Here is a 17,887-nt window from a genome sequence, read left to right as displayed (position 1 = left end):
CTTGAGACAGATGTTTGTTCTGAAATGTAGAGACCTCAGGGAATCTAACCTCTCTCTCTCCCTCCAAAGCACCTGATTTCTCAGATGTGTGGCAAGCAGGAATGTCTCTCCTGGTCACCCACCTTGCCCCTAGCTAAGATCAAGCTGTGGACTGTGTTCAGGGCAGAAGATAATGGAGGGGAAATCTTGAGAGAAGAGCCTAAATTCATTGCAGTGCCTCAGAAGAAACTGGGATCAGGTTTCTGCTATTTGAAACACTCAGCACAAAAGTGATGCTCAAAATCTTACAGCTTGCTGCTGAGCTCTGAAGGGGTCTCTCTCTCTACCTCTTTTAAGCAGAATCCAACCGCCTCAGACTGGGACAATCACTGATCCAAATCTCAGTAGGAAAAGGGATAGCTATAAATAAGGAAAATCACCTTCCTTGCTTGGGTTAGTTTACCACCTGCAGTTCAGCACCCTTTACCAGCCATTGCCTGGGGGTTCAGCCAACCAGCTTGGAAAATGACTTAAGGAAACTGATTTCTTGGTGTTCCTGGTTCTAGGCACCAGGAGAGCTGGCTCCTTCCTTTCTTGTTCTGCTCTTGAGATATGCCTGTTTTTGTGACCATGTTTCCAGCCCTCAAAGGAAGTTTTTAGGAAGGAGGAGCAGGCTGGTTGGATTTTTGAGATGTTAATTTGCATTATCAACTCCACACGTTTGAGAGACCATTCTGGATTGAATAATAGCTGTTGTTCAGTCACATTCTTTACTACGTTAGGTCTAAGTTTGGAGTTTGGGTAGAGTCTGAACTAGTATGGGGTGTACAAGGCCCCGCTGTGGTAAAAAGTGCAGTGTCCACTTTGAATTCAAATGAAAGTCTGACAGTAACTTGAGCTCAAAGGCAGGTCACTTCTACAGGCTGTATCAGGGTGAAATTACACCAACAGTCTGATTCACTTAGGTCATCACAGACTTCCTGGTGTTCATATACACCAGGGGAGGTTCAGACACTAATTACATCTGGTCTCTCATAAGGCATCCTATTGATGACCGAGCACTTTACTTTGATTTCTTCTCTTCAGATTCCTTGAAGTGTTCACAGCTCCTGTTCTTGCTATTCTTACTCCTCACATACTTGATTCTCGTGGATTACTACAGTAGATATGTTTAATATAAACCTTCTTTATCTCAGAAGGTTTTCCTATGGATCCAGTATACTGATTAAATGCCAGGGACCAAGGCCATTCAGCATTGCTTTGGGTAGAGGTACTCTCTAGTTCTAAAACTTCAGTTATAATTCCATACAAAACAATTCTGTACACTAAAGTATGAGCTACTCCCGACCGCAATATACTCATTTTGCCCGAATAAGTTTTAGTCTCAGTTCATTGTCTCCTAGTGTCACTCCTGAAGGGGCTTCTGGGCCTTCTTCACCCGAGAGTGATGGATCCAGCATTCTGCTCCTCGATTTTGATTGCAGTGAAGGTGGTGAGAGGTACTTGCAGTGGTCTCTCCCACTGTGGTTCCTAAGTCTTCTCTGTAAGAGACTTAACATATACATCAACCCCAGGCTATCCAACTCCCTGCTCCGAGTTCCAGCCACAAGTTTCTCAATTACTCTGAGCTGTTTGCTTAATGCCACCATGTAAGTGGACATTCTGGACATTCCCCTTGTATTCTATGGTCTTCTATAAGGCATTCCAAAAGGATTCAGCATTGCTTTAGCTCAAAAGGTTTAGTTTGAATTTGCAATAGTGCTAGTGGAAGAGCTTCTTGTCCCAGTCTTATGATTTGCTGCTTAATCAAATGATTCATTCTCTCCCCCTGGCCGCTTGATTGGGGGCAGTATGGGGTGTGAAGTTCTTAATCTATGCCCATATGGCTACTAATCTGTTGCACTATTTTGGAAATGAAAGGTGATTCTTTATCTGAGGATATTGTGGCTGGAACTCTGAAGCGTGGTATTATTTCTTGTAAAAATGATCTGGTCACCTCTTGAGCTTTGACAGTTCTGGTGGGGAATGTTTCTGGCCACCCTGAAAATGTATCTATTAATACCAGTAAATACTGATACCCCCCTTTCCTTGGGAGTTCTGAAAAGTTGATTTGCCACTGCTGTACAGGCCCATGGCCTCTCCCAGTCAGACCGAGTTTTGGCCCGGGGGTATTTTGAGGTTAGTCTGGAGGCAAGGATCACATTATCAGCTCACCTGAGTGATAGTGGCATATAAATTCCTGACAACGATACAACGATTGTTTCAATCAGATGTGTTTTCTAGAAAGCCTGTGGGAATTACTACTTCAAAGTCAACACTTCATTTCAATGCACTCTGTATCACTGGCAGCCTTGGTCATTTTGAGAAAGGAGCCACACTCTATAAAAGGCTTTAAGTAATTAGGCCCTAGTGTGTTTTCTAGTGCCCTTCCTTCACTAGTAACCACGAAAATGGGAAGGGATTACTAGCTCTCTTTCAATGGTAGCCCACCCCTTGCAGTTGTACGTCTCTTTTGATTAGTATTATTGTATTATGGCTTACCTTCGAGGAAAATCTGTACCTCACCCTTTGCTGCTTTCTTTGCTTCTCCATCCACCAGCTCATTTCTTTCCTCCAATTTTAAGCTCACTCTCTGGTGTGCCTTAATATGCTTTTTCAGGTAGCTGAACTGCTTCCAGCAGCTGGATTGTCTCTTCTTTCCCTGTGAGGTCAGCAGTCCCCTCTCCTTCCAGATGGCTCCATGTGCATGCACAACTCTGAATGCCTTTTGCTGTTTCTAAGGCATGGGTCCATGCATTTATCTCAGCATCCTGTGCAGAGGTACCTGTTGGTAAGGGTCTAGACTCTATTACCTCTCTGCAGGTAGTCACTGTGAACTTTGCAATGTCGCTTTCTTGTCAGTGAACCAGGTCTCTGCATCGTCTAAAGGAGTGTCCTTTAGGTCTGGGCGGCTGGAGTAGGTAGCTTCAATGGTCTCTAGGCAATCGTGGTGTACTGCTTCTCCTTGATTCTACTGAGAAAAGAAGCTGGGTTGACAATATTAGTCACCACTATCTCTACATCATCTTGCTCTACCATGATGGCCTGGTATTTCCGAAACTTCTCTGGTGAAAGCCAGTGGCCACCCTTTACTTCCAGTACTGCGGACACTGTGTGGGACACTAGCACAGTCATTTTTGTCCCAGGGTAAACTTGTGTGCCTCTTGAATGTTCAGCACAACTGCTGCTACAGCTCTGAGGCAACCTGGCCATCCTTCAGCTGTTGCATCTAGTTGCTTAGAGAAGTAAACAACTGCTCTCCGGTATGGACCTAAGTCTTGAGCCAATATTCCCAGGGCAATTCCTTGCATGGAAAAATAGAAAGAATGCTTTACTTACATCTGGAAGTTTCAAAGCTGGAGCCGACATGAGGGGACTCTCTAGCTGGTGAAAGGCCCGTGTGGTGTCTCTTGTCCACTGGAGATCTCAGTTCTCATTGGCAATAAGAGCATAGAGGGGTCTAGCGAACAGTCTATAATTATGAACTCACAGCTGGCACTACACTGCCATGCTTAAGAAGGTTTGGAGTTCTTTCGTTGTCTGGGGTTCAGGGTTTGGCATAGGGCTTCCCTGCCTTAAAGTCTGCTGCTCAGCACTCACTTTTTACTCTAGGTAGATTACCTTCTGTTTCACTACCTGTGCCTTTTTCTTTGAGACTCTGCGTCCTTGGAGTCCTAGGAAATTCGAAAGGCTTACCGTCTAGGCTTCTCTTGCTTCCCTCGTCCGAGTGGCTACTAGAAGATCATCTATGTACTGCAACAGCCTCCTTTCCTCTTGTGGAGCTTCCTGGGACTCTGGGTCCTTGCAAGCTGTTCTCCACTCGGAGTGGAGAATTTTGAAGCCTTCAGGCACATGGACTATGTGAGCTTGTGTTTGAATGCAAAAATTTTCTGGCTGGCTTCGTGGATAGGGAGGCAAAAGAAGGCATCTCTTAGGCCTAAAACAGTGAACCAGGTTAGCTCAGGTGTTAAACAAGTTAGTAAGGTCTATGGATTTGCTACCACAGGGTACAAATTCTGTGTTATCTTATTGACAGCCCTTAATCCAGTACTATCAGTTATTGGACTGATTCCTTCTTTACCTTCTTTTTGAGGGTACTACTCAGTTCTCACTGGTTGTGTTCTTTCATTAAGCTTGATGAGGGAGCATCCCATGGGGGAGCATCTTTCACTCTCCCTGGTACAGCAGAGGCCCATACCCTTGAAAACACTTATTTACTTATTCTAATATTTCCTTACTAATGTCTTTCTTAATTTCAGTGTCTGTTAATGTTAAGCCTAACATCTTTATATTATTTGCTTCCAGAGTAACCTTTCTCATTTGAGAATGTTTAGCAAATTGAGTGAATTGTACAAAAGCTTTTAGGTACACATAGTACACATGTTACCGTAAAGGTTTGCAAAAGTATGCCTTCTCTGACTGGCCAGTTGTTCATTCCCCACACTACAACATAAACATTCTCCACAGGTACTAAAGCTTTATTTAAAACTGAACACATGACCCTTGTGCCGACAAAAATTCTTCCCTTTTGGGAAGGTCACCTTTACCCCTCCTCCCTTACCTTGGGAGGAAGCCTTTAACAAATCATATGTACTCATTTTGCGAACTGTGATTGCTTTGCATTTCAGCATGATAATCCTTGCCTGATTTCATATGTTGCTCTCTTATGCTGCATGCTGAACAACATGTTTGATTTGCTTTTTCTTTGCCTTGTTTTCTTTTTCAAGGGCCAAGACCAGAGAGCGGTCTGATGTCACAGTCTCTTTGTCATTCTGGGTGATTTCTTAAAACAAAAGACATTTCAGCATACAAAAACTATCTCATTTATCTTCCTATTATAGAACAGTACTAACAGCAATGAAGCACTATAAATCTTTTTATTTTCTGAGCTGCTCTTACTGGCAACCTCCTCCCAGCGAGCCCCTCCTAAAAGGGGCTAATTTAGGAACCTGTTTGCTCTGGTCAGTTCTCATTATTTATTTCTCCTTGCCCTATCTCGCTGCCATTTGAACCTTTTTACAGACCTTCACAGTAGTTTCTCAGTTTTCCTCCTATACACACAGCTCCAGGTGGCAGGTATCAGATGTGATTCCCACACACAAGCTCTAAGACCTTAGGTTCTGAATCCGCTTGACCAGAAACCTTTAATTTACACTCGGGGCGTGTACCCTGACACTTATTGGAACAGCAAAACAGCAATACCAGTGTTTCTCATAAACACCACACTGCAATAATACCTGCACATCCAGCTTTTGCCCTGTCCAGGTTTAGAGCAAATTTGGGGAAGAATCCCCCCAAAGGAGCTCCGGTGGGAAAAGCAGATCCAATCGGCCCCTCCCCCCAACTGGTCCGGGAGGAAAGAAAAATACCTCCTTGGAGAAAGGTGGAAAAAAAAAAACCCTGTTTATTAAACAATAAGACCAAAACAGTATCAAAACAATGAGACCCCTTGCCACTCTAAAAGAGATGACAAACTGAGAAAACCCCGGGTTCAAGCAGCAGCTCACTCAGTCTCTGATCAGTCTCTCAGTGCTGGAATTGTCGCAGGCCAGGGCCGGCCCAGTGGGCCACAGCTGCAGCTGCCGGTGCTCTCCTGGGTGTTCAGTCCAGAGCAGTTCCAAGAGGTCCAAAGAAAAGGGAAAAAAAAAACAGTCCAGGGAACTTCTTTGCCCCAGCTAGCTAACACTAACTAAAAAGCAAAAGAAGAGCTCTCTGTCCCGCTGTCTGTCCGCAGACAACACAGTCAGGAGCCGGAATGTGGAGGAGTGAGTGCAGTGTCTGAAAACAAACTGCGCGCTTCTTCTCTCTCCCCCTTCACTCTCTGTAACACTCTTAAAGGTACAAAACTTATTATTATTCAACATAAACAGAATGAGACGATTGGGGATAAAAGCATCATATAGTCAACCCAGGACATGCCCACAGGCCATTCCCGTGTTCCCTGGGGAGACAGGGCAGCCAGAGCTGTCCCTGTGCCCAGGGCGCAGCCACTGTCACCTCACACAGCCTGCTAGCCTCTTGATGTACCAAAGGCTCCCCAAAATTGCTCACAAAGGCAGGCTATTCTGTTTGTTACAGAGAACTTTAAATCCCTACAGCAGATTGTTTCCAGTAAAGACTTACTGCAGTACCAACTGAAGTCTCATAAATCTCATAAGTCTCATTAACTAATTCATCTCATTCATCTCTTCTATATAAACTCTGTTTTACAAAATATCAGTCTTTTCTAGTTTTCTTCTTGCACAATCTAATTAAGCACTGTGTCTACTTACACTTGTTTTACTGCCTTGCAAAAACAGGCTGTACTTGTCACAGCCGAAAATCTGTTATGCCCACAGACACACACACCCCTTTTATCTCAAATTCACTAGAGCCAAGGCTTGAATTGCTGTGAGGGGGAGAATTCTTGGAATTCCTTTAACTCGCTTTATCATAGTTAAGCATAAATCACCGTACTATAGTTCTCCTGTGTAAAATGCTACTCTTGTTGCAACAAAATCCTAAAGTCTCCACAAACACCACTATACAATCTGAGAATCAAATTACCACAATGCAGCGGAAGAAAATCACCACACAAAATCACTGGGAAAGGGCATATCACTCAAAGTGCTCACTTTTCTCAACTCAACACAGCATACCATAATTCGGCATTTACTCACATCAATTTTTCCTGGATACAATCAAAATAACAGCACACAGTCTAGAGATCAAGTCCAAACATCCAAGGCAAAGGAACTCTCTGAGCTCATACTCACGGTTAAAATGTACCAAATCTATGCAAATCACTACATTTAAACACGATAAATATCATCACTGACATTCCTCCACTCGCTTCTCCGCAGGGCATTTCTCTCCCTGCCCCCGCAGCCTGCTGCAGCCGGTGCCTCAGGCCTCACTCGGCTGCTTCAAACACGGGTAGTACTCACCCCCCCACACTGTAGGGCACTGTAGATTTACTCTCTTTTATATACCATACGCTTAAACACTTGCACGATTAGAGATACAGTGCACTGACCACACAATGTATTGACCATACAGCGACACAGTGTCCGGACATCTCACACACACCCAAACAAAACACACACAGGCTCACCAGTTCTGCTCTATCAGAACAATGAACCCCCAATACACACATACATGGGTTCACCCGGCTCACCCCCAGAGCCACTAGCGGTGTCGCTCTATCAGAACGACAAACCCCGTCTCTAATACAGCTGCTCCATCAGCTATACCCAGACGTCTCTGGGTGGTTTACTCCCTTGCTCTCCTTTCCCTCCCCCGGGGGCCCCTCAGTACATACCGTATCTTCCTCCGCAAGCCAGCAGGTCGTTGTCTGTCTTCGCAGGTGGCAAGCGAGACAAGCGGAGCCCCATCAAGAAAAAAATCCTAGGGCGCGCCTTGGAGGTCCGTCTATCCCCCCTGCCCCCGCGGGGACAGAGAACTCCTGGCTTGGCTCGCCAAAATGTTTTGCGGAGAAAAGAAGAAACCTCACAACTTTATAAAAGTTGTAATGCTCGGTATGTTTATTTACGGCCGGACGCATGCAGAGAAAATTCTCCTCAAAAGGCATGCGTACCCCTGAAGATCTCAGGTCTCCTTTTATCCCCCTTCCAAATGCATATGCATACAGTTTCACAATAGGTTCATACATATTCATCCTGCGTGACATTTATCGCCAGTTCTTCTTTATCAAAGGAATTCCTAGGTCGGGAGGAAATTGACCTCGTGGTCTTTTCTGTTTTTCTTTCTCTGTCTCCTTGCTGTCTCGGCATGCGAGTTTTTCCTTCAGCTTTGGCCTCACAGACTTTTCACCTCTTCTAGACACTTCACCTAATTCAGAATGGATCTCTACTCTGTCTCAATGGATTGGTTGGTTTGTTGGTTTTGGAGCACTAGAGCTAAGAGAGAAAATACTCCTTCCAAGAGCAAAGGTGCATGATCTGCCAGTGTTGAGATCTCTTATATACCCTAATTGTATCATGTTTTAGAAAAGCAAGATATCTGAATACTGTAACTGAAGCTCAATTGCTAAAATTGTCCTGTAAGATATTTTTTTAAAAGCGCTCCTTTTGTTGTACCTGAACATTCTTCGAATTTTTTTGGTAGCTTCTTGGCAGCTGCCAAATCAGACTCTTTGGGTTAGGAAAGAGAGGTGAATCTGTCTGTGGAAGGTCTCTTTCAGGGAGAAAAGCAGTAAATTAACTTTTGACACTGTAATATTGTTGCTACATGCTGTTTAAAAACAGCTCTGCTTGAGAAAGTTGTGTTGAGGGTGAACTCAGTATCATGAGCTTTAACTTTGACATTGCCTTTTTTGTGAGGATATTTTCATGATAGACTGTTCCACAATTATGTACCTTTGAGTTTAGAAAAGAAAAACAAACCAAAATATTAGAAACTGCATTATTTTCTATTAAGAGGAGCTAAAATACTAAGACCTTTTTGACAGTGTCATTCAATTTTTGTAGCTTTCAGTTAATTTATTACATTGGAGGGTCCAGACTGAAACCTGTAGATTTGATTTTTTTCCCCCTCTTATGTTGTGGATCTCTGTTCTTTCAAAACACAAAATATTTTAATAGCTTCCTTTTTAGTAACAGTTTTTCTACAGGTTTCATGGAAAAAAACACAGCTCTCACAGGATACTTTTGTTTTTTGCAAGAAATTGACAGACATTCATTCTGTCAAATGGTGGCGGTGGCTCTGGCTCAGCTTTCCTCCCAGAATATATTATAGGTTTAAAAAGATGAATGTGAACGCAGTCATCTTAACATATAAACAGTATCAATTGACAAAATGTTCAGCCTCACTCTAGGCTGTCACCATAGTCATTAAAACTACATACACACACATATGTATATTTAAATTTATATAAAATATATAATTATATACATTATGCTAATCTATGTGCGTAGTGATATTGTATATGTCACCCTTAACTGAAATGCTGGGGGTTTTTCCTTTAAGAAAGACATTAGAATCATAGAATCACAAAAAGGTTGGTGTTGGAAGGGACCTTTAAGATCATCTAGTTCCAGTCCACCGCCACTGCTAGAAACACCTTTCACTAGACCAGGTTGCTCAGTGCTCCATCCAACCTGGCCTTGAACACCTCCAGGGATAAGGAGTTCTCAGCCTCTCTGGGCAACCTGTTCCAGTGTCTCACCACCATCATTGCATCTAATCTAAACCTGCCCTCTTTCAATTTGAAGTCATTCCCCCTTGTCCTATCACTCCATGCCCTTGTGAAAAGTCCCTCCCCAGCTCTTATAAGCCCCCTTTAGGTACTGGAAGGTGCTCTAAGGTCTCCTTGAAGCCTTCACTTCTCCAGGCTGAACAACCCCAACTCTCTCAGCCTGTCTTCATAGAAGAGGGCCTCCAGCCCTCTGATCAGCTTAGTGGCTTCCTCTGGACTCACTCTAACAGGTAGACATCTTTCTTGTGTTGAGGACCCCAGAGCTACATGCAGTACTCAGGTGGGGTCTCAGGAGAGCGGAGTAGAAGGGGAGAATCCCCTCTCTCCATCTGTTGGCCATGCTGCTCTGGATGTAGCCCAGGATACAGTGTGTATCTGGGCTGCAAGTGCATATTGCTGAGTCATGTCATGCTTTTTGTCCATAAACACAACTTCTATGAAGTCCCTCTCCATCTTTCTTCAGGTACCAGAACGCTGTAATTAGGTCACCCAAAAGCCTTCTGTTTTTCAGGCTGAACAACCCCAACTCTCTCAGCACATCTTTGTAGTAGAGGTGCTCCATCCCTCTCATCATCCTGATGGCCTCCTCTGAACTTGCTCCAACAGATCCATGTCCTTCCTGTGCCGGGGACCCCAGAGTTGGATGCAATACTCCACGTGGGGTCTCACCAGAGCAGAGGGGCAGAATCCCTACCCTTGACCTGCTTTTCACACCTCTTAATGTAGCCCAGAATACAATTTGCTTTCTGTGCTGCAAGCACACATTGCCAGCTCATGTCCAGCCTCTCATCCAAAAGCACCCCCAAGTCCTTCTTAGCAGGGCTGCTCTCAATCTGTTCATCCCCCAGCCTGTGTTGATACCAGGGGTTGACCTGACCCAGGTGCAGCACCAGCACTTGTTCTTATTAAACCTTATGTGATTCCCATGGGCAATCGGACTTGGACTTGTTGAATTTCATGAGGTTCACACAGACCCACCTCTCAAGCCTCTCCAGGTCCCTCTGGATGCCATCCCTTCCCTCCAGTGTGTCTACCCCACCACACAGCTCGGTGTCATTGACAAACTCACTGAAAGTGCACTCAATTCCACTGTCCATGTCACTGACACAGATGTTAAACAGTGCTGGTCCCAACACTGACTCCTGAGGACAGCACTTGTCACTGGTTTCCACTTGGACATTGAGCTGTTGACCATAATTTGAGTGTGATCATCCAGCCAATTCCTTATCCACTGAGTGGTCCACCCATCAAATCCACATCTCTTCAGTTCAGAGCCCAAGACGTCATGCGGAACAGTGTCAAATGCTTTGCACAAGTCCAGGTAGATGATGTCAGTTGCTCTTCCCTCATCCACCACTACCGTAACCTCATCATATAAGGCCATCAAGTTTTTTAGGCTTGTTTTGCCTTTGGTGAAGCCATGGTGGCTTTCAGCAATCACCACCTTGTTTATCATGTGCTTTAGCATAGTTTCCAGGAGGATCTGCTCCATGACCCTGCCTGGCACTGCGGTGAGGCTGACTGGCCTGTAGTTCCCTGGGACTTCCTTATTTCCCTTTTTAAAAATGGGGTTTATGTGTCCCCTTTTCCAGTCAGAGGAAACTTCACTGGACTGCCATGACTTCTTAAATATGATGGATATCCTTGGCCAGTTCCCTCAGGACCAGACGATGTATCTTGTCAGATCCCATGGACTTGTGCACCTTCAGGTACCCTAAATGGTTTCAAACCCGGTCTCAGTCCCTGCTTTCATCTTTTGCAACTTGAACAGTGTATCTGGAACACTTGTTGGTGAAGACTGAGGCAAAAAAGTCATTGAGTACCTCAGCCTTCTCCATGTCCTGGGTAAACAGGTCTCCCATATCCTTCCTGAGAGGACCCACATTTTCCCTGGTTTTTCCTTTATATCTGATGTACCTAAAGAAGCTTTTTTTCTTACCCTTAATGTCCTGTGCCAGGTTTAATTCTATCAGGGCTTTAGCTATCCTAACCTCATCCCTGACTGTTTGGACAATCTCTCTGTATTCCTCCCAGGCTACCTTTCCCTGCTTCCATCCTGTGTAAGCTACCTGTTTGTGTTTAAGTTTGTCCAGGAGCTCCTTGTTCATCCACACAGGTGTTCTTCCCTCATTTCCTCTGTTAGAATACGTTGCTCTTGGGTCTGGAGGAGACAATCCTTGAATATCATCCAGCTCTCTTGGGACCCTCTTCCCTCCAGGGCTCTATCCCACAACACTCTATCAAGCAGATCCCTGAAGAGGCCAAAGTCAGCTCTCCTGAAATCCAAGGCAGTGAGCTTGTTGTCCACCCTCCTTGCTGCCTCAAGGGTCTTGAACTCCACCATTCCATGGTCACTGCAGCCAAGGCTACCCTTGAGGTTCACATTCCCCAACACCTCCTTGTTGGCGAGAACAAGGTCCAGCATAGCACCTCTACTCATGGACTCCTCTTTCACTTGGAGAAGGAAGTTGTCATCAGCACATTCCAGGAACCTTATGGATTGCCTGTGCCCTGCTGTGTCATCCCTCCAACAGATGTCAGGGTGGTTGAAGTCCCCCATGAGAACCAGGACTTGTGAACGTGAGACCACTCCTATCTGTCTGCAGAAACCTCATCAACTCAGTCTTCCTGGTTGAGTGGCCTGTAGCAGACCCTCCACTATAATGTCACTTGTCCTTGCCCTCCCTTTAATCCTGACTCACAAGTTCTCAGTCAACTCCTCATCCATCCCCAGGCAGAGCTCCATGCACTCTCGATGGTCATTGACATAGAGGGCAAGACACCCTCTTCATCTCCCCTGGGCTATCCTTCCTAAAGAGACTGTATCCTTCCATTCCAGCACTCCAGTCATAGGAATCATCCCACCATGTCTCTGGGATGCCAATAAGATTATAGTCTTTCTCCTCCTGTTTGTTGCCCATGCTGCATGCATTGGCATAGAGGCATTTATGTTGGGCCCCAGATGAAGCTGACTTTCTGTCTGGAGTGGCTGGAATTCCTTTGTGCTGCCCTTCAGGTTCTCTCCTGCTGACCTTTGATCCTTCTTCAGGCTCTGGGCATCTCTTCCTGGCTCCGGCATCTATCTACTATGAGTGAGATGGCATGCCATCCCACACCTTATCACTGTTAAACCTGATGATGTCCCCCTCCCCCATCATATCTAGGTTAAAGCCCTGTCAATAAGCTCTGCTAGCTCTTGACCCAAGACCCTCTTCCTCCTTTGAGAAAGATGAATCTCATCTGAATCCAGCAAGCCCGGTGCCATGTAGGCCATCCCAGTATCAAAGAAACCAAAATTTTTGCAGTAACACCAGTCACGGAGCCATGCATTAGTAGCCAGGGTGCATCCGCTTTTTTCCATGTTACTGCCTGCACCTAGAAGAACAGAGGAAAAAATAACCTGTGCTCCTGCTTCCCTCACTAACCATCCCAAGGGTTTAAAGTCTCTTTTGGTCACCCTCGAACTACGCTTTGTGACTTCATTGCCACTCACATGGAGGACAAGCAATGAATAGTAGTCCAAAAGCTGAACCAGGCTAGGAAGTTTCCTGGACTTCCTTTTTCTCTTAGTAACATTTAAATATTAAGCTGAGAAATTCAAATGGACAGATGCAGAATCCAGCAGTTTATGGCTTACTGCATATGCTGCTAGTAAATAATGATGGTGTATCTACTGCTTAATGATTATCTTGATTTCCCTCCCCCCTCTCATTTGTAGATTCTTCATGGATTTAAAAATCAAGTTGGGGATGAGAATTGGAGGCGTTTCTCTGACCAGTTTCCTCTTCCATTAAAAGAGCGCCTTGCAGCTTACTATGGAGTTTAACCTTATGCACTGTGGCTGCAGTCCCACAATTAGAGGTAAGCACGCAAATCTTCCTTGCTAAACAGAGCTGTATAATAAGTCTTCCTCCCTGTTTATATTATATGAAACATAATTAATTCACTAGAATAAACTTTTACAGATATGTTGGAACAGCTACCTTTCCATACACAAAGTAGTGTATCAAGATAAGGTTGGAAATGTAGGTGTAAAAAAGTGCCTGTTTAATAAGCAAAATGATTATTATAATCCTCAAGCCATCATGCTAAAGTAACAGGCTCCCTTATGACTTATGAATTAGTAGATAACTGATGTAGTCTAAGGCAGGGATAGTTCCCTAGGATAGGAAAGCAAGTTTGTTAAGACACTTTAGCAATGAGAAGTTAAATGCGTTCATAACCACATACTATATTACCTTGGCATTGAATAAAGAATGTTATGTTAATCATAGAACAATAGAATATCTTGAGTTGGAAGGGACCTATCAGGATCAAGTCCATGTCCTGGCCCTGCACAGGACACCCCAAGAATCATACCATGTGCCTGAGAGCATTGTCCAAACACTTCTTGAACTCTGGCAGGCTTGGTGCTGTGACCACTTCTCTGGGGAGCCCAACCACCCTCTGGGTGAAGAACCTTTCCCAAATACCCAACCTAAACCTCCCCTGACACAGCTTCATGCCATTCCCTCAGGTTCTGTCACTGGTCACTAGAGAGAAGAGATCAGTGCCTGCCCCTCCTCTTCCCCTCATGTGGAAGCTGCAGACTGCAATGAGGTCTACCCTCAGTCTCCTTCAGGCTGAACAAGACAAGTTACCTCAGCCACTCCTCATATGGCTTCCCCTCTAGACCCTTTACCATCTTTGTTGCCATCCTTTGTCTCTCTCTAATAGCTTTATATCTTTCTTATATTGTGGTGCCCAAACTGCACATAGGACTAGAGGTGAGGCCACACCAATGCAGAGCAGAGCGGAACAATCCCCTCCCTTGCCCGGCTGGCAATGCTGTGCCTGATGCACCTGAGTAATGTGCGCCTCGGCTGGGTTTCGGGGTATTCCCCAGCTGGCTGCTGCAGGTCTGGATAGTGCAGTCCTGTTCAGCACAGCCTGCCTGGGCTCCTGAGCAGCTCCCAGCTGCAGGCAACCTTAGCAAGCTCAGCTCTTAAGTGAGATCAGCTCTTTAGTGATTATCAGCTCATCTGTGATTTCAGCTCTTGGCTTGCCAAGTGCCTTTGGCAGACGCAGGGAGAGAGAGGAGAAGACTGTATGAGATTCCACAGAGATGTCTTTATTGATGTCTTCTGCAAAGGTTCTCAGGGACAGCTCTTCTGCCAAAGTGGGCAAAAGTAGGGGTTTTTATAGGATACAGGAGTTTTAGAAATTGTCCAATAGTAAGGGTCGAGGCAAATGTGACCTATATTCATACAGAGAGATAAGCAAGGGTCCGAAGGTGGAAGACAGGTTTCTTAGGTCCAGTCGTCATGACTAGGCATTTCCTGTCTTAGGCTGCTGAATGCCATGGAGGCATTGCAGGCCCTGTGCCTGCTACATACACCCCAGGATATGGTTGGCCCTCCTGGCTGCCAGGGCACTGCTGACTCAAATCCAACTACCCACTGACCAGGGCCCCCAGGTCCCTTCCTGCAGCACTGCTCTTTAGCCTCTTGTTCTCCTGTTTGTCTGTACATGTAGGGTTGCCCCATCCCAGGTGCAGGATGTGGCACTTTTCTTTGTGAAACTCCATATGATTGGTGATTACCTAGCCCTCTCATTTGTCAAGGTCTCTCTGCAGAGCCTCTCTGCCCTCAAGGGAGTCAATAGGTCCTCCCAGTTTAGTGTCATCATCAATCTTTCTTAGTGTCCCTTCAAGTCCTGCATCCAAGTCATTTATCAAGATGTTGAAGAGAAATGAGCCTAAGAAGAAGCCCTGTGGAACCTCACTAGTTGCTGCACGGTAGCCTGATGTAATCCCATTTACTATAATTCTTTGTGCCTGACCCATGAGTCAGTTGCACACCCATTGCATGATATGTTAATCCAGCTGTGTGCTGGACATTTTGTCAAGAAAGATACTGTAAGATAATATTGAAAGCTTTACAGAAATCCCAAACAGACTTTTCTTGGCCAACTAAGTGGATTATCTTGTCGAAAGAGGAAATTAAGTTTGACAAGCAGGACTTTCCCTTCATGAAGTTGTGCTGGCTGTGACCCATGACTGTTGTCCTTGAGGTGTTTTTCATTAACTCCCAGAATAATGCTGCAGCATTGGTGAATGGGGCAGAGCAAATGACATCATCTACCTGGACTTATGCAAAGCATTTGATACTGTCCTGTATGACATCCTTGTCTCCAAATTGGAGAGACATGGATTTGATGGACGGACCACTCAGTGGATAAAGAACTGGCTGGATGGCTGCATGCCACTGAGTGGTCCGTCCATCAAATCCATGTTGTGGTCAACAGCTGATTGTCCATGTGGAGACTGGTGATGAGTGGTGTCCCTCAGGAGTCGGTACTGGGGCTGATACCGTTCAACATCTTTGTTGGAGACATAGACAGTGGGATTGAGGCCACCCTCAGCAAATTTGCTAATGACATCAAGCTGTGTGGTGTGGTCGACACACTGGAGGGAAGGGACGGCATCCAGAGGGACCTGGACAGGCTTGAGATGTTGGTCTGTGCAAACCTCATGAAGTTCAACACGGCCAAGTTCAAGGTCTTACACCTGGATTGTGGCAATTCCAGACACATCTACATGTTGGGCAAAGTGAATGAGAGCAGCCCAGCAGCCCTGCAGAGGATTTGAGGGTGATGGTTAATAAAAAAACATGAGCTGCCAATGTGTGCTCGCAGCACAGAAAACCAACGGAATCCGGAGCTGCATTCAAAGGAGCATTGAAGCGCCTTTGCTGGGTTTCAGGGTGTCCCCGGCAGGCTGCAGGGTCCCAGATAGTGCAGTCCTATTTGGGACAGACTGTCCGAGTTCCCAAGCAGTTCTCAGCCGCAGGTAACCTTAGCAAGCTTAAGTGAGATCAACTCTTAAGTTATTATCAGCTCATTGTGATTATGGCCCTTCAGCTTGCTAGGTGCCTAGGCAGGCAGACGCAGGGAGAGAGAGAAGGCCATGTGGAGTTCCACAGCAATCTATTTATTAGTTCTTCTGTGAAGGGTCCCAGTGACAACTCTTCTAGCCAGAGCTGGGCTAAAACAGCCCTTTATATAGGGTACAGGGGAATCAGAAATTGTCCAATGGCAAGGGTTAAAGGAAAGTGACCTATAGTGTTACAGAGAGATAAACAGGGGCTTCAAAAGGCGGAAGAGGGGCTTCTAGCCCATTCACCATGACTTGGCATTTCCTATCTTAGGCTTGTGCACACCACAGGGCCCTTGCAGACCCTGTGCCTGCTACAGAGCATGACCAGCAGGTTGAAGGAAATGATCCTCCCCTTCTACTCTGCTCTTGTGAGACCCTCCCTTGCATACAGTTCTGTTGTCCCCAACATAAGGACATAGAACTGTTGTAACAAGTCCAGAAGAGGCCACTAATTTGATAAAAGGACTCAAGCACCTTGCCTATGGAGACAGGCTGAAAAAGTTGGGGCTGTTAAACCTGGAGAAGGTTGTGGGGAGACGTCATAGCAAACTTCCAGTATCTGAAAGGGGCTACAGGGAAGCCAAAGAGGGACTCTTTGTCAGGAACTGTAATGATTGGGCAAGGAACAATGGGTACAAACTGAAAGGGGAAGTTTAGACTGGATTTCAAAAAGAAATTTTTTACTGTGAAGGTGGTGAGACTGGAACAGGTTGCCCAGAGAGCTTGTGGATGCCCCAACCCTGGCAGAGTTCAAAGCCAGGCTGGATAAGGCCTCGAGCAACCTGGTCTAGTGGGAGGTGTCCCTGCCCATGGAAGGGGAGGTTGAGACTAAAGGATTTTTAACGTCCATTCCAACCCCATAACATTCTATGATTGTATGATTGGTGTCATTGTCCTGGCTGTGTAGTCTGTAGTAGATTCCCTTGATGACATCCACATTATTTGATTGTCCCTTAAACCTTGCCCAGAGGTTCTCAACCATGCTATTGCCAACTGCAAGCTCCCTACATTCACCTGTCCATTGCATACAGTGCCATTCCCCACCTTGCCTGCCCTGCCTATTCCCCCTGAAGAGCCTGCAACCATCCAACATGGCACTCCAGTCACAGGACTCATCCCACCACATTTCACTTATGCCACTGTGTTGTGGTTTAGGAATAGTACTCCCCAGTTCAGGGCTATCGGCGATGGAGAGAGACGAGGAGACTGTTGATCGGAATCCGAATTTATTGTGGACTACGTATGCTTATATACTATTCTAGGAAGGCTAGTAATTTTTTACTGCAATGATTGGATTAATCATCACATAAACAAAATTATATATTTTGCAACATCTCTTGCTTGCAGAAGTTGATTCTTTTCCTGTCATCCAGTCTTGATTCAGTCTTCAAAGATCTGTTTGTTCTTGCCAAGGCATCCTAATTATCAGATCTCTTATGCTAATCAGGTCTGAAGTACATAATCTCTCCCTTCTCTTTTCAACCAAAACCACTCCTTTAATGGCTTTATTAATTTTCCTCTGCATACATTGAAGCAAGCAAGGTATCATGATTAATACAATTATTATCAAAATCATCACATGCATACTTATCTTTAAAAAATCTTTTAGCTAGGATGCTAAACCCCAGCCACTAAAGGCTCAGGCGTGATCTCCACAAACCAAAAATATTCGCAATGGCAGCCGCAGGGGGGACATTACTGGATTTAGAAGGGCTGCCAGAAGTGTAATTGTACCAAAAGGTTTGATTCTTATATAC

General features: G+C 45.2%; 1 protein-coding gene across 4 annotated transcripts in view; it reads left to right on the top strand.

Moving 5' to 3' along the window:
• Positions 1-17,887, top strand: part of LOC135460380 (transportin-1-like) — a 172,581-nt gene that overhangs the window by 121,692 nt on the left and 33,002 nt on the right. For all 4 annotated transcript variants that reach the window (XM_064737177.1, XM_064737179.1, XM_064737180.1 and 1 more), the window contains one exon: positions 12,933-13,075. In XM_064737177.1, coding sequence (XP_064593247.1) covers positions 12,933-13,040 — 108 coding nt within the window. In that variant the 3' untranslated portion in view covers positions 13,041-13,075. The remainder of the gene's footprint in view (positions 1-12,932; positions 13,076-17,887) is intronic.

This window comes from Zonotrichia leucophrys, unplaced genomic scaffold (assembly GCF_028769735.1).
Source record: "Zonotrichia leucophrys gambelii isolate GWCS_2022_RI unplaced genomic scaffold, RI_Zleu_2.0 Scaffold_36_1286893, whole genome shotgun sequence".
Lineage (NCBI taxonomy): Eukaryota > Metazoa > Chordata > Aves > Passeriformes > Passerellidae > Zonotrichia > Zonotrichia leucophrys.
The sequence above is the reverse complement of the archived record's forward strand: the minus strand, read 5'-3'. Positions and strand labels throughout refer to the sequence as shown.